The sequence below is a fragment of the Manis javanica genome, chromosome 4, assembly GCF_040802235.1.
Source record: "Manis javanica isolate MJ-LG chromosome 4, MJ_LKY, whole genome shotgun sequence".
In the NCBI taxonomy this organism is placed as follows: Eukaryota; Metazoa; Chordata; class Mammalia; order Pholidota; family Manidae; genus Manis; species Manis javanica.
This window is the reverse complement of record NC_133159.1, coordinates 178,243-198,848: the sequence shown is the minus strand read 5'-3', so window position 1 is coordinate 198,848 and position 20,606 is coordinate 178,243. Positions and strand designations below refer to the sequence as shown.

General features: G+C 62.7%; 1 protein-coding gene across 5 annotated transcripts; it reads right to left on the bottom strand.

The window, feature by feature from the left end:
- Nucleotides 1-82: 82 nt before the first annotated feature.
- SAMD11 (sterile alpha motif domain containing 11) lies at nucleotides 83-20,202 on the bottom strand. 5 transcript variants are annotated; one of them, XM_073232962.1, is made up of 15 exons: nucleotides 19,157-20,195; nucleotides 18,527-18,571; nucleotides 17,970-18,061; nucleotides 14,294-14,475; nucleotides 12,852-12,902; nucleotides 8,954-9,078; nucleotides 5,790-5,879; nucleotides 5,476-5,610; nucleotides 3,609-3,771; nucleotides 2,381-2,496; nucleotides 2,070-2,148; nucleotides 1,477-1,988; nucleotides 1,170-1,294; nucleotides 711-821; nucleotides 83-613 (listed from the first exon to the last, which is right to left on the bottom strand). In XM_073232962.1, exons 1-15 carry the CDS (start codon nucleotides 19,671-19,673, stop codon nucleotides 368-370), a joined length of 2,589 nt encoding a protein of 862 aa, XP_073089063.1. In that variant the 5' UTR covers nucleotides 19,674-20,195; the 3' UTR covers nucleotides 83-367. The 5 variants fall into 5 exon arrangements, with proteins under 5 accessions (XP_073089063.1, XP_017527427.3, XP_073089064.1 ...); XM_017671938.3 differs by lacking the exon at nucleotides 18,527-18,571 and having other exon boundaries at nucleotides 19,157-20,193; XM_073232964.1 differs by lacking the exon at nucleotides 83-613 and having other exon boundaries at nucleotides 725-907; nucleotides 19,157-20,202.
- Nucleotides 20,203-20,606: the final 404 nt, after the last annotated feature.

The window sequence follows — 20,606 nt, the reverse complement described above, 5'->3', positions numbered from 1 at the left end:
GGTTTCGCCTGACCTCGCCTGAGCAGGATGTCAACGACCTCAAGAGCGGTCCCAGTTCTAGAGGCAGCCAGCGGGCATGGCCAGACCGGCGTAGGATGTTGTGCCGTCTCCGTCTCTGGTTTGTGTGTAGCTGCCCAGGATGCAGAGCCCGTGCACCCCGGTCTCAGTTGGGGCCCCTAGGCTGTCTGCACCAGGCTTTGCAGCCGACTCCCGACCTGTGGACTTGTTCCTTTTCTCGTCACGTTTTCTTTAAAAAATTGTGTTTTTGTATCCAAAGCTACAAGGAAAATGAGCTGTGGGAGGCGGGGCCATTGCATTGGAGTGGCAGGTGCTGAAGGGCTGGGGGCTCAGTGGCTCACCCACTAGCTCAGCACAGAGGCTGGGAGGGGTCTGCAGGCCCTGGGAGCAGAGACATCCCGTTCTCTTGCTTGGGTGAGGCTTGGCCAGCTGGGGGGCGTCCCCCCCCATAGGGGGAGAGTGCTACTGCTGGCGATGGCTGTTCCCCCACAGTGAGGGCAAGCTCCTGCTCGGGGACCCGCAGTGTTGGTGGCTGCAGCGGCAAAGCCACGGGGAAGCTGGCCATGTAGAAGACGCGTCCCAGTCGCTTGGCCACCTATGGAAAGACAGGCCTGGGTGGGGGACCTGCAGCTGCGGAGAGCTTCTGTGCTGCCCCCTCCATTGTCGGGACCACCGCCTCCAGCTGTACCTACCTGGGCCCGGATCTTGAGAGCAGGCCCTAGCTTCAGCCCCATGGTGGTCAGGAGGTGTTCCTCTGTCAGCAGGGGCAGGGTCTCCCCGTCGATCCCCTGTTCTCTGAAGACCTGTGGTGGGTGGTGTCAGGGCCTGAGTGCCACTAGCAGTGCCTGCTCACCTTGCCGGATCCCTCCAGCTGAGGAAGGGCTGTGACCTGCATTGGCCCAAGATTTCCAGAGAAAGCAGGGCCAGAAGGAGCTGTTTGTGCGGTTTTCAGGAAAAGTTTCCAATGAAATATAAATCTGTTGGGCATGTGCCAGTGTTGGAGGCAGAAGCACTGACATGGCAAAGTGGGCCAGAGGGACATGCACCCCTCCCCCCCAGCGCGCACACACTGCTTTTGAGGGGAGAAATTAGGGGTGGGAAGAGGCAGTGGGGAGTGGGAGTTCAGCCATCTGGGGCAGGTGCCCCCTCACCGATGCATATTCTCCACAGCCAGACAGGCCCCCCACAAAGCTGCAGACATCATCCACTGTCCACTTGCTGACATCCTCAGGGGCTGTGGCCTCCTCCCCATCCGTGGAGAGTCCCCCCATGGTGCCTGGGGTGGGGGGGTTGGGGGAGGAGTTACTCGGACTTGGGCCTGCTGTTTGCTGTGCCCCCACCTGTCTTCCTTTGCCTTAATTGTTGAGATGTTTAATGACAAAAGGATTTTTCTCCCGGTGGGCCCCCCTCCCTAAGACCCCTGGGATGTGGGTGGAGGGTTGGGGGAAGGGTGCCCACCTGTGTGGAAGAAGGGGCTGACGGCATAGGGAAAGCCCAGGTGCAGTGGAGGGGGCAGCATGGGCCCAGAGAAAAGGCCCTTCCCCTCAGAGCTGGCGCCTCCAGTTGGGGCTTGGCCCGGGGTGGGGTCCCGGCCCTCAGCGGGCACCATCTCGGGGTCCTCTCCGTCTGAGTCCTTGGGGGGCTCATCTTCAGAGCCATCTTGTGCCCAGAGCCTAGCCCCAGAGGTCTCTTTGGACTCACTGGGCCGCGCTGAGGCAGGGCTGCGGCCGCCCTTCCGAGGGGCTCGGCGGGCAGACTCCCGGGGTGGGGTTGGGGGTCCGGGGCCCGGGGGGCCCTGGGGGGGCAGGGCCAGCATCGGCGTGGAGCTGTGTCTCAGCACTAGCATGGCCCCGCGCCGCTGCAGCTCTTCGGCGCCCTCGGGCGGGCGCAGGGGGGCTTCCGGTGCCAGCAGCTGCGGTCGGTGCGCGCTCTCCGGCTCCTGTCGCAGCAGCTCCGCCGACATCTCCAGCCTGGAGCACGGGGAGCACACGGCAGAGGATCAGCAAGCTCGGCAGTGTCGCCTTCTCCCCACCGGTGGCCGCGGCACCTACCGGGCCAGGTTCTGCTTCCGCAGGAGCTCCTGCTGCCGGGCCAGCATCTCCGCCTGAGCAGGGGGCAGGAAGCCATAACCTGGTGGGAAGCGGACAGATCACGAGGTCGGATGGCCGAGTGGTCCGGGGCCACCCAAGCCCGCCCTAGCCTGTCCTTGGCTTCAAAAGGGCAGGGCTGCGTCCTACAGGAGCGCTCATGGGCGCAGTGTCGGTCACAGGGGGGCCCGATGCCCCACACCAACGACCTCGGCGTGCGCACTCACGGGCCCCCCCAGAGCACGGAAGGCTCGCAAACCTCTCCTACTCCTCACCTGGGGTCTGGCACAGAGCCGAGGGCACCCCCAAAAAGGGGGGCCTGAGGTGGGGTCCGAGGGCGATGTGCGGGGCATTCTGGGGCGATAGCAAGGGGGGCGGCTGCGACGGCTCCCTGTGGACAGCAGGGCGGTGAGCGGCGCGCGCCGCAGGCCCTGGCCGCCTCCCTACGCGTCCCCTCCATTCCTGTAACTGCCACTGCCCCCTACGGTTCCCCGCCCCTCGCGGCCGCCCCTGCTAATTGCCCTCCCCGTGGGCGGTCGATGCACCGCCCGCTACAGCTCCTAGTCGCCCGCCGTTCCCGCCCCCGCTGGCGGCGCCAATTAATCTCGACGGCGGCGCGGAGGCGCTGACCCTGTGGGCGGCAGTAACTGCAGCGGTAATTACCACGCGGTGCGCGCCAGGCCCCCTCCCTCCGCGGACACTGCACGGCCGGGGGGTGGGGCGCAAACAGCCGCAATCGGGTAGGCGGTGGAGGCAGATGCAAATGACACGCGGGGGCCCGGCCGGGGGCTTAAGAGTTGCAGAGGCCGGGGGATGGGAGGAGGGGTCGTGCCCTGGCAGCTGGGCTGGAGGCCCTGGGGCCGCTGCAGCCCTTTCGGCCCCGAGCTTGCTCACCAGTCACTCCTCGCAGGTCGACCAGCCCCCCACCCCTCCTCGGTGTCTCCGGGCCTCGACAACCCTGAGAGGCTTCATCTGTTAACTGCCCCGGTGTCTGAATCGGCGCTGCTGGGGAGGCCCTCCCAGCTCTCCGACGGGGTTTCCAGACTTCATGCTGCTCCGCTCATCAGCTTCTGCCCCCTCCAAGGGATTCCCCAACCTGCCTCAAGCACCCTCACCTACCTGTTGGGGGAGCAAAGCCCTCAGCTGTCTCAGGGGCACAGGATGCAGCAGGTCCCACAGTTGCTCAGAGGGGTGGGTCACCCACACACATTTTACCCCAATAATGCTCTCCTGGGCCTCTGCACAGCCAAGCAAGCGTCAGGACCCTTGTTCACAGCAGGCCGTGTACCTATGGCCAGCACAGTTCCTGGCACAATCTCCTAAACACAGGGCTGTGCGTGGCTGCTACAGGGGAGGGGATTGTGCTCAAGTGAAGGTGGCTAACAAGAGGGGATGTGCAAGCTGTGGGCATGACTTGCAGAAACCAGGAACCCTGTCAGCTTTGTAGACCAGAAGCAAGCACAGAGAACATGGGGGCGTCTCAGAGCCCAGGCACCCCAGTACCTCTCTGAGAAGGATGGGGCACCAGCTACGGCGGCGCCCTCTCGGTGCTGAGCCAGGCCCTGCCTGCGACGCTGACCTGCTGTGGATGAGGGAAGGTGGACTTCCAGGCCACTGGGGCTCCTCACAGCTGCTGCCGCCACCTCCTGCCGGACCCTCAGTAGATCTGGGGTGTAGGGGGTGGGTGACAGCAGTGACCCAGAGGCCAGGCTCTTACCCTCTGCACCGCGGTGGGCACAAGGTGAGTCCAGGAGGCCAGGGGCTGTGAGACATCCTCACACTGACACTGCTGGTTCGGTCACCAGGACAGGAAGTTGCACAGGAGGCCACAAGGCAGAGGACACACAGAACATTACAGTGCAGTGAGAATGTTGCAGTTGGGGGTGCGAGGCCCCCACTTGGGACAGGCACAGGCGAGCATTTGAAAAGGATATGGGGAAGTCAGTGACCAAAATGCAGGGAGAGGGAGGGAAAGGCCGGGCAGGCGGGGGGTCCGCGGTGCCTGAAGGTCGGTATTGATGGGTTCAGAGGGCCTGAGGTCGTGCGAACGCCTAAGAGTGGGGAGCTGGGGCGGAGCGGGTCTGGAGCCCCAGACTGGCGCTGCCCAGGTGACCCCCTCCGAGGCGTCTGGCGCCTTCTGCTCCCCTCCAAGTCCCTCTGTCGGCTCAGGACAGGGCCGGTACTCCGAGTCCCCCCGCAGCCCCCCACTTGTGCAGGCTCCGCCGCCAACTGTTTATAAATTAATTATCTGAAAAGCGGAGGTGGGTCCCGCCCGGGCCGGGTGCCAGCCCGCAGAGCCCAGCCGGCGCGGCCGCCTGCATCGACCCCAGCGGGCCCCGCGCCCCCGCCCCCGCCCGCCGGCGGCCTGGGTTATTTACAGCAGGCTCCGCGGGGCCATGATTGACAGCCCAACTCCCGGCGCTGCTCCCCGGCGGCCGGCGCCCCCTCCCCCGCGCAGGCCAGCGCCGCCCGCCCCAGGCAGGGCAGGGAAAGCAATTAAAAGGGAAGATTTTTAAATTATTAACATTTGGTGAATTATTCAGGCTCTCGGTGCCTGACTGCCCTGGGGGACAGTGCCTTGTGTGCAGAGAGGAAATCCTGCCCTAGTTCCCAACACCCCTCCATCACCCACCTCCAGCCAGAAAAGCCAAGCTCCCCCAGCACAGTGGGCTGGGGCCTGCAGGGGTGGGGTGCAGCTGGCAAAGGGGCCCCAGTGTGTCTCTGCGATGGGGGGACTGCCAGGTGTCTTTGAGAGGTGGGATGGACAGATAGACCAAACCAGTCTGCAGGGTGGACACCGGGTGTGGCAGGGACGGGCCCCCAGCTGGGGCTTCTCCTGAGTACCAGTGAGGTCCTGGTGGCCAAACCCTGTTATCCATGCTGCCCTCTGCTCCTCTCCTCAGCCCCTCCCACCCAGAAACGCAGGCACCTGGGGTGGGGTGTGGGGCCCAGTCTCACACCCCAGTGATCTGACAGTGCTGGAAAGGGAAGGGTTACAGCATACAAACCAGGGCTCTGTCCACGAGAATCTGCTGGAGAGGGGCAGGTGGGCTTGGTTCAACCCCCAGCTCCCATTCCTACAGGGGCTCAGGGACGGTGCCTGCACATGGCAGGAGAGGGAGATGGCGGGGGTGGGGCCACAGGAGAGCTGTGGGAGGGGTGGATGTGGCTGCCTGTGGCGGACAGACGGGAGCCATGCCTCGCTGCCCACCGACACGGGGTTTGGTGGGGGTGAGGGGCCTTTGGACCCTGTCCAATCCCTGCCTTGGTGTCAGGGGCCTCTTCAGGATGGCCACCAGGTCAGGGAGAGCCCAGCACACGTGGGTAAGACACTTGGTGAGGGAATCATGTTATAGGGAGGGGCACGTACCGTGGCTGGGGAGGCCCAGGTGGTAGAGACGCTGGGGGTCCTCGAAGGTGCTGGCCTCACTCAGGGCGGACATGAGCCTGCGGTAGTGATCCTCAGGGGCCATGCTGGGCCCTAGTTGAGGCAGCAACAGAGACTCTGTGTTGCAGGGAGTACGTCGTGAGGGGGCTTCACCTTCAGATACTGCCTTGGGGGAGAGGCGGGGCCTCCCCTCTTAGAACCTGCTGCTGGGGCTGTCCCTGCCCTGCAGAATATCTAAGTTATCCTCCTCCCTCCTCCTGTGACCTGTCCCCCCCACCTCCAGGTTGGATTCCCACCTTGGGGGAACTTGCTTCGGGCCTTCTTCTCCAAAGGGCAGTCACTGCTGATGTGGGGGGAGCAGCCCAGCCTCTTGCCCAAAAGGTCACCTGGGAGAGGGTAGAGTGAGCCCATCCTGCATCCAGGGTTTGGAGGGGATGGACAGTGGGAGGTCCGGGGCAGGGAGAGGCCTAGCCCAGGGCTCAGTCCCTGCCAGCTCCAGCTCAGCCCAGAGCCATCCGCGGTTGCTTAGGGGTTCCCAGGTTCCCAGCCAGGGCAAGGCCTTGCCCAACCCAGGGTCCCAGGCCTTTAGTCAGAGGACATCATGCCGGGGTCAGGACAGGTTGAGGGCATGGGACAGTCCTAAATTTGGTTCTGGGGTATGCGTATATGTGATGGAACATTCCTGGTAGTAGCCTCAGGCAGCAGCTCAGGGCCCATAGGTGCCCTGCCACCCCCACCGGTCTCCTGTGCAGACTACAGAGGCCTCTGCATCTTGCCAGAGAGGAATGGGAAGCTTCTGATGTGACAAAACCACCTTCCCCTCCCAGGCCAGGGTAGCCCAACATCTTCCTGCACAGGAAGTCCCCTGAGGGTGCTTTAAGGCCCCTGAGGCTGGACACACCCACCACATCCACTCCCCTGGGCCCAGAATCCTGGTCACACCCCTTGCTGCCCCAGAAGGCCTGAGCCCGCACCCTGGCCTTGCCTGTGCGTGCCTGCCCACCTGCCCAGCCAGGCTTTGAGCTCCCGAGGGTACCCTGAGCAGCCTCACGGCAGCCTGGCCTCAGCAGTGGGGAGCCCAGGCCATGCCCCACCCCTTTCCTGAAGCCCTCTCTCAGGTCGCACATCCAAACCACAGCCCGCCCTCTCTCTGAGCCAGCCCCTCTCCACCCCAGCCCTGAGCCCAAGGTCTGGCGGGCGGGTCTCTGCTGAACATCCCACAACAGTGCTGGCCTCTAGTCCAGACCCCATGCTCTGACCCCATCTCCAGCTCACGAGGCCGCTTGGGCGGGTGTGGTGAGGGGTTGCTGCCTCAGTGGACCAGGCTCACCATGACACCTTGGGACAGGGGCTCCCCAGAAGCCCTGCCATCAGCTGCAAAGCCTAATTCTCTTCCTTATCCCCTAATCTGTCATTTTTATCAGACGGGGAGCAGCGAGAGCACCAATCAATCTCCACTTCACAGCTGACAGAATGGTGCTAATGGCTTATTGATCCCGGCCACCTCACTGCCACTAGCATGGGCCTAGTAGCCCAGCCCCAGGCCCTGCCCTGAGAGGGAAGAAGTCCCCACTGACCGGATGAAGGCCCCCTACCTTAGTGACCTGGCAGGACAGGTGGGGGGGCACAACCAGCATGAAGCTCCCGAGGAGGCCATAGCTAGTCCCCAGCAGCCTCAGGGCATCAGGACCCAGTGGGCAGGACGACCACCATGTCCGGCTGTGCCAGGCCTGGAGGTGGGTCTGGGCTGGGTCCACACCTGCTGCCCTACCCCAGCCCACATACATGCCTCTGGGAGTCAACAAATAGTCCAGGATTCTTCCTGGGATCTGTTTCCTATTTTCCACAGTAGGAACTCCTCCTCCCCTTTCTGCTTGGGGGATTCTCTCAGCCTGGGGGAGGTGGGTGGGGGGCTGAGTACGAACAAGCCCCATGGCTGCATAAGGTCCTACCATGGGGATCTGGGGGTGCACTAGTCCCTATGAGGGCCACGTTCATGCACACACCTGGGGCAGCAAGTAGACATACAAGTCACAAGACGTGGCTGAACTCCTGGTAGTCTGCCCAGATCCTTCCTGCCCAGGGACCAGGGCGGGGCCCGGGCTGGGGTCTTGGGAATAGGATTGACATGTGGCTCCCAGGGAAGCCAGAGCAGGCTATGGCAGGCATGTCCCCACCCAATGCCAACAGAAACAAGTGGAAGCCAGTGGGAGCCTGCAGCCCCAAGGATACCTGGACATGGTGCACACATGTAGCACTTCACACAGAGCATGTGTTAACATCCGCCCTGCACCTCAGCATAAAGCCAGTGAGGATACCCAGACGTGGAGTGAGTAGGTACAGGGGCCACGCTAGGGCTCCAAGGACACAGGCCCTGGCTGGCAGCATTGCGCATGCCTGCTTTCACTCACACATGTACACCCGTGTTCCTGTGCTGCAAAGGGGGCTCCCTGTGTGCAGGCAGCAGGGGGAGGGCCTGACGGCTCAGAATATCTCAGTCATTGTGGAGCTCCCAAGGCTCCGCCCGATCGATGGGGCAATTAGATTTTATCAGCTGCCTGCTCAGCTGCCTCCAGCACAGCCCCAGAAGCAGACCCCACAGCCACCCGACAAAGTCCTTCCCAGGCACAGGCATGCCTGTGGGGGCTCATGGGGGTGCTCAGCGGTCCCAGGATGGGGGGCCATCTCCTGCCCAGCCTTTTCGAGAGCTGTAGCCACTGCCGTAAACTTCCCTGCCAAGGGTCTGCAGGACATCAAGGGATCTCCACTGGCTCCTTACAGCCCCCCTTTTGCCCCTTCAGCCAAAGCTCACCTGTGCCAGGGCCCCTGCTGCCTGCTCCTCTGGGGAGGGCCTGGGTCCCCAAACTGTCCCCTCCTCAAAAGCCCTTCTGAGGTGATCCCAGGAGCTCCTGGGCCAGCACCCTCCTCCCCCACTCATGGAGGTCCAGGCTTCAGCACCCCTTCTCTCAGGTGATGGATCTCTTCCCTCCTGGGACCTTGTTCTCCAGTTCTCCAGGGGCCAACAGACATTCCTGTACATGCAGAGATGTCCCTGCTCTCAATTGAGCCCTTCCCAGGCACACATTTCTGAGCCTCTGTGAGGCCTGCACTGGCTGCCCTCCTGCGTCTGTCCCATGAGGAGGGGGTGGCAGTAGCCTCAGCCATTCCAAGCCCACCCCAGCAGCAGCCACAGTGGAGCCACTGCCTCTGCCTCCTGTCTGCCTGGCTGGCGGGATTAACACAATTACCGTCACATGGAGCCCCGGGGGACAGCCGGCCTCGCCACCTCCCGCCTCCTCTGCTGGCCTCCCTGGCCGCCAGCCAAGGCTGCTGGGGGTGGCGGCATCCAGAGCTGCTGAGCAGAGACACCAGGAGGGCGGCGGGGCCATCGGTCCCCCTGTGAGCCGTTGAAGCCCTGGAAGCCCCATCCTCACTCCTGGCAGCTCTCTGGGCATCTCACCTGCGGCTCCCAAGCCGAGCTCCACGCTGCCTCTCTGGAATTCACAGTGGCTTGGGTGCTCGGGCATAACGAGGTGGCGGCTGCGATGCACGCTGGATATGAGGGTGGGAAGCTTGCTGTCCTGGCTGCAGTGAAGCAATACAGGAAAGGTGACACCCTGTGAGGCCATGTGCCCAGTGCCAGGCACAGCAAGTACCTGACTGATCTTGAGTGTGAGGGTGCTTGGCGCTGGGGAACAACATAAAAGCACGGCAGTGCCTCAAGCGCACTTGTGCTTGTGGCCCGTGACATCACACAAGTGAGCATCCCCATAGCAGGTCTCAAGTGAAGCACCTCCTAGTGGGTGTGAAGTACACACTCTGACCCATCCAAGCCCCACTAGGACCACTAGGACCTGCCAAGCGTCCTTGCAGTCAGGCCACTGCTGCTCCCAGTGAGTCTCTGTTCCCCTGTCCCCTGCCTTGGAGGGCAGCCAGGTACCCACCAGGCTTGGGGTGGCGGGGCCATGCCCAGGGCAGGGGTCCTGCCTCTGGAGGGCAGGCGTCCAGAGGACACAGCTGTCACCCAGCACTAACTCTTGTGCCAGCTGCTTCACCAAGAACACTGCATGTGCTTTTTCACCTAAAACTTGCAACTACTCACGAAACCCGAAGTTCTTCAATAAGGAAACCAAGGTCCTGACTAAGACCCCACAGTCAATGAGATGTATGCACACACAGGGGTGCACATACCTGGGCACATGCACACTCACACAAGGGCCTGCAAGCGTGTGCCCAAGCAGCTCCTGCAGATACACACAGACACACGCCATGGACATCCGGCCCTTCGAGTGGGCCCTTGACGCTGCTCTCCCCCAGGCTCCCAGCTAAGAACCGCCGCCAGGCACGTGTTGGCTTGGAATAAACGACCTATTAACTCTTTTGTTCCCTCCATTTCTCTTTCCGCTAATTCAGCTCAATCCTGTATCGCAGAACCACGAAGAGAGGAGAAAGTTCCAGTGCAACTGCGTGTAAATGGTCTCCTGCTCCATTTACTCCTGGGGTTCTGAGAACATCTCGCTTAGTCAGCACAGAGAAGGGTCACCTGCCACCTCACAGATGCAGCCTAGAGACAGGAAGTCAGGATAGGACAGAGGAGGAGGAGGGAGGAACCTGGGTGCCCCACCCTGGGTGCCCCACCCCCCAGCACCCTCACTCCCTGGCCCACCTGTAATGGAGCGGCCTCCTGGCTGGACTGCTGCAAGGGGGGCCTCCACGGAGTGACCTGGGCACCAACCCTAAACCTCATTAAATAGCCCCCAGCCCCCCTGGCTGGGCAGCTAGAGCAGACTAATCCGGGGCTGGCCCCTAAGCAGATCAGTTTCAGCACCAAAGACTCCAGGACTGGGTTCTAGAGCTTTCTGGGAGACCCAGATGCTGGTCCTCTCCCCACCTCCCACCCCCCTTGCAAACAGGAGGGCAGGCGGGGTGGGAGTAAGTACTTTATGAGATTACTTGGCTGCAGCTCTCAGTCCCCTGTATCATCCTCATCAGCTGGGGGGGTGTCGAAGAGAGAATTGCTGTCCTCAGCACCCAGTGGGGGGAGCACAGAGGCAGGCCATGCTACTGCCAAGTTCTCCTGAGAGGTCCCCTACAGGAAGTGCACCAGTTCCCCCGGGACTGAGTGGGCGATGACAGGCCCCATCAAATTGTTCCCTGTGGACTCTTGGCCCAGTGCCCACACAGGGCTGGGATCTCTTCCCATCACCACTGTGTCAGCACCTTCACTTATGGGCTGGTCATCCGGGGACTCAGGGGGTGCTGTGGCCCCATGGAGGTGATACCAGTGGGAATGAGGACACCACCTGCCCCCTGCTCTCCGCCTTGGGAAGTTCACTCCGTAGGCCCCAAGACTGCTGGCCCAGCCCTGGAAAATCTATTCTGGTCACTTGGTCACTCCCTGAAGAAGTGATGCTGGATTTTATGTAAAGAACCACAAAGAGACCTGGTACACACCAGACTGAAAATGCACAAACGCTGAGCTTGGCATCCCCACGTAGGCCCCACAGCCATAGAAACCCCTCTGTGTCCCGCTCTCCATGGGGATGAAGACCATGAGGGTCTCTGTGGGTGAGGCTGTGGGTCAGGAAGTGAGTGGGGAGAGCCTGGAAGACAGAAGGGGTGCATGGAGGAGGGCCTGAAATGCTGGGCCTGCCCGTCAGCCCCAGCTCCCCTGGAGGGGCTCCCAGGCCCCTCCAGGCTCCCTCAGCCACCGTCATCCTGTCCAGTCATTGCCCATTTCTTGGCCAGCTCAGGGCTTAGGAGGGCAGGGAGCACACCTCCTGCCTGCTGCCCAGGGAGCCTGGGGGCTGACTCACGAGCGCCAAGCAGGCAGGTGGACCATTGCAGTCAGACAGACAGAGGGACAGGAGCATATGGACAGGGCCACAAGGAGCCAGGAGGAGACAAAGACAGACCCGGGTGGGGCAATGTGAGGCACCTGGGCCCCGTGCCTGCTGCAGCCCTCCCTAGCCAGACACGGGATGCATCAGCAGGCAGGGGGCAGCCAGGCTGTGAGTCCTCCTGGCCATGTCCCCCCAGCAGTAGTCTTCCCCCTGGCCATATTCAGAAAACCATCCCAGCCACTTCTAGGGCTGTATGGGACATGAGTTCGGATCTGGCACCTTACCAGGGCACCCTGCACTGGACCCCTGGGACCCTCTCCCACTTCTCAAGGCTGGGGATGGGTGAGGAGGGGCTGCCAGCAGAGGAGCCAGTCCAGGAGTGGAGGAGCAGTCCTTGGGCTCCCTACAGGCTTCGCTGACAATTCATCCTGCAGCTTCCCGAGCAAAAGGCTCATAAAATGTCATCAATGTTCATGACAGTTCATAAAAATGATCAGTTGAGCAGGCAACTTCAAAATGAGGTGGAAGTAAGTCTAAAGCTGTTTTCATTGTAATTTGGCCCCAGCACCCAGCTGTTCTCAGATACATAAATAATAACATAGCTGGCATAGAGCCAGGCCGGGACTGGGGAGGACAAGCTCCCACCTGGGTGGGCCGGCCCCTCGGCTCTGGCCGAGGAAGCCAGGCCCAAGCAGGATGCCCACTCCCTGCTCAGCTGGACGCTCCCTGTGCCTCCCTGCTAGTCCCCCTCTGACTTGCCCCACTGACCAGAAACCACAGCCTGGGCTCCACCCATGGGCTAAACACACCCTGCCCCTTGGGAGCCAGAAACTTGGATTCCTCAATGCCCCATCTTTGACGGGTCCCCTCATTTTTATCTCCTTACTACATCTTGTATTCGCAGCCCCCTTGCCTTCCATTCTGCTTCCAGGGCCTGGATCACCTTGGACTGGAGCAAACCCCCAACCTGCTGGGAGAGGCCTCCGGAAGGGCCCTGTCAGATCGTGTACCTAGCCACACTCATGCTCGACGATTTTCAGTGGCTCTGGCTACCTGGAGGACAGGCCCTTTAGCATCCGATTGAACCGGACCTGCTAACTCCCCCTCCCCATTCCCCTTCCCCCTTCCTCCACATCTTTGAAGACAGCTCCTGTCCCTAGTGAACTCCTACCTATCCTTCAAGACCCCACTCACACATTACCATTCTTGTCTCCTTCTGAGTCTCTGGAAGGGGAAGGTTATGACCTCACTTTTGGGCCAATAGCCAAGTTGGCTCAAATAGCCAATCCTGTGTGAGAGGGGGAATGCATCCTGGCTCTAGACCCCACAACGGCACTCCTGCCAAGCCCTGGGCACAAGTCAATAGTCAGACAGACTACATACGCTAAGGAGGGAAGGATGGGAGGGAGTCTGGAAATATCTGGAAGTAAACTTGTGGGGGAAGTGGAGCAGTGAGGCTTCACCCTGCCTGCACACAGCACGCGGGGAGAAGCCTGGTCCAGGCTTGGACCCTACCTGCAGGACGTCTCTCGGAAGGAGATGTTCACGTCCCAGTGGGCGTGGACTCTGCAAGGAGAGAGGCAGACAGTCAGTGTGGCCTCCAGGACCCAGCACCTGGACAGCAGGGCGTATGCGTGGCAGCCCTCATCTGCACCGGAGTGCCAGCCCCCAGGGACTTGGGCTGGCTCAGCTCTGTGTCCAGAGCCATCTGGTACCAGCTCAGCTGGATGCCACCAGAACAGGCCCATGGGATGGGAGCCAGCTCCTGGCTTTACCAGGCCTAGGCCACTGTACCTTTGCTTCTCGTGGCAGCGGACCCAGAGGAGCCCCAGTGCTGGGGGCGGGGCCTGCAGCTTCAATGCGTCTGTGTGTCACTTTTGTGGCTGAATCCGAATTCCCAGCCATTAGAGCAGCTCTGGCTGGGGAGGAACCAGGTCAGGGAGCAAGCCCCATGGCCGCCAGCAGCAGCAATGGTCAGCTGCCTGCCCAGGTGGCTGCAGGCCCCTGGTTCCAGCTGGTATCAACCTGCCTCTGAATGTGGAGGCAGGAGCGATGCTAGGGTGAGGCCAAGAGAGGAAACAGCTATGCCCTGTGCCCACACCCTCCCCCACAGATCCACAACGGTGTCTGCAGAAAGCCCCATGGGCTGGAGGAGTGCAGCAGGAAGCCTGTGTGGGTGCAGGGACTGAGAGGTGGGCATCTTGGGAGTCCAGGAAGGCTATTTTAGGGTGGGAGAAATTGGACATGTCAAAAGACTAAGTGGAAGAGAAAGGGCCTAGAAATTCTGGGGGAATGCATAACACGTGCTAGAGGGACAGATGGACAGAGTTAGGTGGACAGAAGGAGGTGCCTCTGCCAGGAGGGGAGAGGGTAGGAGGTCAGGAAGGGTGGCCCCAAGCCTGGAAGGGACGGCAGGAGCCAGGAGAGCTGCCACCTGCCACAGAATGGGATGAGTGTCCAGGACTGTGCCTCACGGGTCCACTCGGCTCCCCTTGCCCTACCTGGTGGCCATGGGGTCAGGTCCACCCTTCCAGGTCTCCCAGACCTTCCCCCTTCTCCTCACATAGCAGCTGTCTGTTCTCAGCATCTCCCCACACAAAACCATATGGATCCCCCCCAGGCCACTCTGGTCATGGCAGGGCTTGCCACTGGGGTGCCCACTCTCCAACATTGTCAACTGAGTCCTGGCCCCAGGTCCCTGAGTTGGGGCAAGGTGAGTTCTCACTATGGCCCGTGGCATGGAGGAGTTGGGCTGTCCTGCAGGGTCCAGTTTTTGTTTCAGCTGCAGCAGCTGCCAACATCCCAAAATCTGACAAGATAAGCTTGGGCCCCACCTGCAGGCAAAGGTCCCCACAACACTCTGGCCTGGTTTCCAGCTGCTGGGAGACCCTGGTCTTGATGTCCCCCCGCTGCCAGAGCCTGTGTGCCTGCACCGTCCTGGTCCTTGGTAGAAGTACCTTCTCTTCATGATATGGACGCGTGGCTCATCCTCCTGCTTCAAGCCTGGCCTCCACCCACAGCCTGGGCCACTTCCATCGCTGTCGCCATCACTGGCAGACAAGCTGGGGGTCAGCTCCTTCTTCAGGACCCGCGTAGGGGGCAGGGCAGCTGTCCTCTTGTCTGCCAGCCGCCCTCGGTTCTGGTCAGGGTGAGGGGAGAGGAAGGTCAGGCTGAACCAGGTCCCTCGGCCTCCAGGCATCTTGCACCCCAGGCCCCACCCCCGGGCAGGAGCCCTTGGAAGAGCGCAGATGACCAGATGGGCAAGGTCACCAGCACTTCCCACCAAGGGCCCTCCAGCCTGCAGGACAGGCCCCAGGGCTGGCAGGAGCCACAGCTGGCCACAGGCCGAGACTAGCAGAGGGGCAGGGCCTCTGTCAGCGGCCCCTCCACAGACTGCCTTCCTTGCCCCACCCTACTCTGCACGGGGCTGAGGTACGGCCCTGGCCAGGCTGCTCGGAGCACCACCCTGTCCAGACTCCACACTCCAGCCCGGTTCCCCTCCACAGGCGATCAGCCGCCTGAGTGTGGAGGTGCCCACCTGGAGGCAGACCCTTACTTTCCCAGCTCCAGGGAGCCCCGAGGGGCCACATGCACCTGCACTACACAGCGTGCCCGTGGGTCTTGTTCAGCTGCAGTTACCTCTGTGTGTGTGTGTCTGCCTGGTGCTCCCACGCAGAATCTGTGTGAACTCCCACCTGAGACCAAGTCCCTTGTCCACCATTAGTGCAAGCAGAGCCCAGTTCAGGGGAGGTTTGCAGATTGGGGCCTGGGGCCTGGGCCTGCTGACTCCTTGCAAATTGACAGCCTGGGTTCCCATGTCACCTTGGGAGGAACCCTGACCAGCCCAGACCTTTTGTTTCAAGGGACCTAGTGGGCCCACCCTCCCAGTCAGGAACTGAGAGATTCAGAATCTTTCCCTGAGGTCCACTTCTCTCCCCATTCTTCCATGCCCACGATGTGAATATGTGGAGCACATGGGGTGAGGCGGGGCTAACAGGCGTGGAGCCGCATATGCTGTGAGCTGGGACAGCAGAGATGGAAGGCGTGTTCGGTGCAGATGTGCAGGGTGCACTACCCAGGTCTCCTATGTGGGGCGTGTGCACACACTAGAGGGCACACAGCACGTGTGCACCCAGAGGAGGCCTCTACACGCCATGGCCCCTGGAGTCTTTGGGTCTGGCCACTCCAGTGTCAAGAAGAAAAGTCACTGGTTATTTTCTGGTGGGCAGGAAGCTTTTTCTTATTTAATAACAGGTTACTGGTTCCGGGAGAGTGTCAGGGGCCTTGCGATGATATAATTCTCTCTTATTTTCAGTCCTGGGGCCTCCGTGGGCCCCTCCCTCCCATTGCCAGGATGACACATCCTATGAGCTTCAGAAGGAAGATGTTAGGAGGTTTTTGTGCCTTCCCAGATCCATGTCATCCTGGACCTATAGGGCAGCACGGTAGCCACCCCAGTCCTGTCTCCCAGGGTGACCAGATCACAGTCACCTCCAGATACACAGCCCCCCACCATGGGGTCTGGAAGCCACAGTCCGCCCAATACCTGCCTTCATGAGTCCGCCTATGACACTTTCCATTTCTCTCTCTGCAACACACACTCCGTGACATGGACTGGACAGCACTGGGGCAAGGTGGGGTGGGGTAGTGGAATCTGAGGATAGGACCCGCTCTGTGGCCCCTTCTAAGACCCTGGACTTGACCCTGTGCTATACCAGTGGCAGCAGAGTGTGGGTGAGGCTGCAGGTGTGACAGCCTGTCTGGTCCCCATGCCTTTTCGTGCCAGCTAGTGGGTTCCAGGAGGACTGTTTTCAACAGCCTCTGGCCCACCTGGAGTGTGCCCTGCTGTGAAGTCACTCAGCTCTGCCCTTTTCTAGCCTGCTGCAGCTGACCACAGGACCTTCTCTCATGCCTTTCTGTTTTAAGTAAACTATTCTCTTAAGAAGAAAAGGAAATCCATTTCCCTCTGCTTCTCACCTGTGGGGTCAGGAAGAGGAGAGGGAAATGAGGGCAGTAGGATTGCCACTTAGGGTGAGGTCGGACCGGCTATGCTGGCCTGGGTGCTCCGGGGGTGCTCCCATGGCAGGAGGGCTGAAGAAGTGGGAGCAGGATAGGCAGCCCCTGACCTTGGCCAAGGATACACCTGAGACCTCAGCCACCACCCTGCTCAGCAGCACACAGACTTGAAAGCGGGGCCCTGAGCCTGTCCCCAGCCAAGCACTGGCTCCTTAGACAGCCAGAGTGAATGTGTGGAGGCCAGCTCACACCCAAGCAATGTCCTTGGGGGGCACTGATGCTGGGTTCAGACCATCTGCTCCCCTCCCCGTCCTGTGGGAGACCTTCAGAAGGGGGTGGGTTGGGAGAGGCGGGGCTCCTTCCACACGATCGGAAACCCCAGGCCAGCCTGGAGGGTGCCCAGAGGATCCCTCTATGGCATCAGCTTCTTGAGAGGGCACAGAACTGGAGAGGAGCCTTGGCCTCTTGCCCCAGGTAGGTATGGTGGCTGTCTGTGCACACTCCACTCTCTTGGGGGCTCTTGTGCACAGGCATGCCTATGCCTCCTATGAGCTTGCCTCAGACCTTGTGTGGGGTGGGCATACTGGTCAGGTGTGGCTAATCCTCTTCCCCTGTCCAACTTGAGTGTCTGACCTAGTGTCTGTCTTCACAGGTGTGTCTGTGGCTTCCTAGATTGCCCAGGTTACCCACCCCGAAGGACCCATGAAGAATCCAGGACATACCCTTCCCCACCCTACTGCCAGTCCGAAGTAAACAAGCCTAAAGTGGGCTTTCTGTGTCCTCACAGCCCCTTGCCCCTCTCTGTGGGCGGGGGCTGCTGATGTTTCCAGTAATAGCAGCCCAATCCCAACCACTACCAGGAGCCGGGGCCTTAACTGGCTCTCCTCCAGGGATCCATATTGGTCCCTCTCACGATGCAATTTCCTTTTCAGATCAATCCTCCAACCACTGCTGCCTGGACAGCGTGTGGTGGGGAAGGCAGCGCTTCAGGGAAGGCCTAGCACCCCAATCTCCTCTGCTCCCCTAGCCCAGCCAGGGGACCCCACAGCAGCCTTCAACTCCAGTTCTCTTGATGCCAAAGCGCCACTGCACAGACCCTGCCCCTGCCTGGGTTCTATCCTCAGACATTCTTGGGCATTCAGGGCCTTGCACAGCGGGACTCCGAACACCAGACACGCACGTCAGTCACATCCAAGCCTGTGGCCACCGCAGAATGAACATCCCTGCCAGCTAACACCGCCACATCCCAGAAGAAGTGTCAACCCTAGGACAGATCCTCTCCCAAGCTGGGCCAGATGACACGGTGATCCCTCAGACCCGTGACAGGGTGGAGTCCCTGGCTCCAGTCAGATGACACTGTCCAAGGAGACCCTCACACCCTGGGCTGCCTCCGGGACTAAGGAGAGGCCCCAGGAGAGGCAGGACAGGCCATGCATCCAAAAGGGAGAAGGGGGCAGGTGCCCCAGGGTCCCCCTCCAAAGCAGTGTCCCCTCCACTCGCCCTCCAGAGGCTCCCTCCTGCGCACTGGCAGGGGTGCACTTAGGATTCTGGATCCCAGGAAATAGGCTGTGCAGGGAAAGAAGCTCCCGAAGCCCCAGACTTTCTCCCACATCTCACCACCGGGGAGGATATTCGGCAGCCCGGACAGTCGCAGATCGGAGGGTGCACCTGCAGAATCCCCTTGGACATAAGCGTCTTCAGACTTTTCCCTGCGAGGAGAGCCAAGGCAGGATCGGTGAGGGAGCAGGTCGGGCACAGGTAGGCACGCTTCCGGGGTGCAGTCGGAACCCTGCAAGGCCGGACCCCTACCAGCACGTGTGTGAGCACCCACCTCCACCCAACTTCCGATCCCGGCTCAGCTGCCCACCCCGCCCTCGCGGACGCCGCGGGGATCTGCAGAGCCCAGAAACCCAAGATCGGGAGGGAGTCCTTCCCCGACGAAGGGCGGCCTCCTCCCCGCCCCCTGCGCCCCTCCTCCCGCGCTCCACCCTCCCCAAGCCGGTCCGCGGGACCCTGGAGCAGGGCGGAGGAAGGTCGACCCTGGGCGCAGGTGAGCGGGGCGGGCAGGACCTGGGGATTCGCCTGATCCCGCAGCGGGAGGAGGGAGGCCACCGCGGAGCGTGAACCCGAAAGTCGAGGGCGGATGGATCCCTAACTTTTTAACTACCCCTTACCCAGGCTCCCGACGCTTCGCGCCTCCCCCGCTTGCCGCCAGACTCCTGCAAAAGCCCAAGCAGGCTGTTTCCAGCCGCGCTCCCGCTCCGCGCGCGCCCACTGCCCGGAGCGCGCCCCCGCAGCCCCTACCTGCCTGCGCCACCCCTACGCCTTTCCCTTCCCTCCACCAGCGCACACCCGTACCGCGGCCGCATGTGCGCCCCTCCAGTCCCTCTAGAACCTGGTGGCTCCCCGACTCGGGAAGGGACTGTCCCGCTCCGCGCGCCTCCCGCCTGTCCTCCCGAGTTCCCGTAAACTTGCCCTGAGCCTCAAGGCCCAGGAATCCCGCAAAGACCTTCCGAGCGGAAGGGGCGGCCGGCTCGTGCGCAGCCGGGAGCCCGGGGCACCGCAATCCGAGCTGGGGGGAGGGGGGAGGCCGAGGGCGCTCTGCCGGGGTCCACCAAGGCGACCGTGCTGCGATGGGCGGGGGGGGGGGGAAGGGTCCCTGAGGCAGCCCCGAAGTCGCAGCGCCCTCTCGGGGCGGAGGTGCATTCTCCCAAGTGGCAGAATGAGGGGGTCCGGATTCACGGGTCCTCGGGGAGCGGAGGGGAGGGACAGTAGCGGCCCGCGCCCCCCCGCCGCGGCCGCACCTTTGTGGCGGATGCTGCGCTTCCAGTCCTTGGCCGTCTCGCGGCCGCTGACGAACTGGAACTCGTTGGGTGTAAGCCACTCGCCCCGGTGGCGGATGGACGGACCTTTGCTGCCCTGGCAGAGTTTGCGCACGTAGAGCAGCGCGCGGTTGGCGCCGCACTCCACCTCGATGCAGGGCTCGCCGTTGTCCAGCAGCGGCTGGAAATCCGGTGCAGCGGCCGCAGTGGCCGAGAAGCGCTCAAGGGCCAGAGGGTCCCGGGGCAGGTGGAGGTGCGGGGCGGCCTCGTGCAGGCTCAGGTAGGCTCCCGGGGCGCGGAGCGGTGGAGCCAACAGTGCCTCGTAGCCGGCGGTGGCGGCGGGCAGAGAGGCAGCCGGGGGCAGGGCGGCCGCAGCGGGCAGTGGCGCCAGGTATCCGGGCAGCGGCGGCAGTGGCAGCGCTGCCAGGGTCGGGTGGAAGGTGGCCAGAGCCAGGGCCAGGTCTTCGCGGCCCGGGAGTTCCTTCTTGACCGCTGGCATGGCGGGCCGGGGGTCCTGCAGCCTGGCTGTCCGCCGCCGGAGCAACTTGTTCCCGTCCCGGCTGGAGTTGGGTCTCGAGGGCTGGGGCCCGGGAGGCGCCTGGACGCTCGCCCGCCTACCCGCTGCTGCACCCCGTCGCCCGCGGCCGCCGCTGCCACGCCGCCCGCCGGGACACTTTGGACCACTGCCCGGCCGGCTTGGCGGGGCCTCGGCTGCCCGAGATATGGTGCTGCCGGGCTACTCTCGATCGCCGACCGGCCTGCAGAGCTCCGCAGCTCCAGGACTCTAGGGCTCCGCGGGGCCCCGGGGCACCTGCGCCCGCACCCCCTGGGGCGGCCCCACGCCCCGCTCCCGGTCCTCCTGTCGGGCCCAGCAGGGCGGTGAGGAGTCGTCAAGTCTCCGGCCCCGCGCCCCGCCCCGCCATGGGGTCCGAGGCCCCAGCCCCGCCCCGCGGTCCCGGCCGCGCACCCGCGTACCCTGGCGCGCACCCGCCCGGCGGCGACTTGAGAGACTCCCGCCGCCGCCGCCGCCGCCGCCGCCGCCGCCGCCGCCGCCGCCGCCCGCCGCCCGCCGCCGCCGCGGCAGCCACAACTTGGCCCATTTAAACGGCCCCGGCGCGGCGGGCGGCGGGCGCGGGTTCCAGCAGGGGGTGCCTGACGGCCGACAGGCTACGCGGGTGCGGCGGGACAAGATGTGCAGCCCCGGTCGTTTTCCGGAATGGGCGAGATAAGAGAAGGGGAAGCCTGGGATTCGGAGGGCGGCGGATGCAAGACAGACCCCGCACCATTGTTGAGGGAGTCGCTATTTGGCCGCAGTCGGAGTCTGAGACTCACGTGGGGACGCGGAGCGGCTCCTTGCGCGGTGGGATCCTGGGTCGGAATTGTCCCGTGTACTTGGCTGTGAGTGTGAGCCGGTGACTCTGAGTAAGAGCGT

Bases quoted from the DNA above. Each gene is read 5' to 3' on its own strand.
- SAMD11 (XM_073232962.1), bottom strand. From the start codon at position 19,673: ATGCCAGCGGTCAAGAAGGAACTCCCGGGCCGCGAAGACCTGGCCCTG. The intron at 2,497-3,608 runs GTACTGGGGTGC...TGCTGTCCACAG, and splicing joins GCCCCATCCTTCTCAGAGAG to GGAGCCGTCGCAGCCGCCCC. The intron at 822-1,169 runs GTGAGGGGGCAC...CACCCACCACAG, and splicing joins GCTGTGGAGAATATGCATCG to GTCTTCAGAGAACAGGGGAT.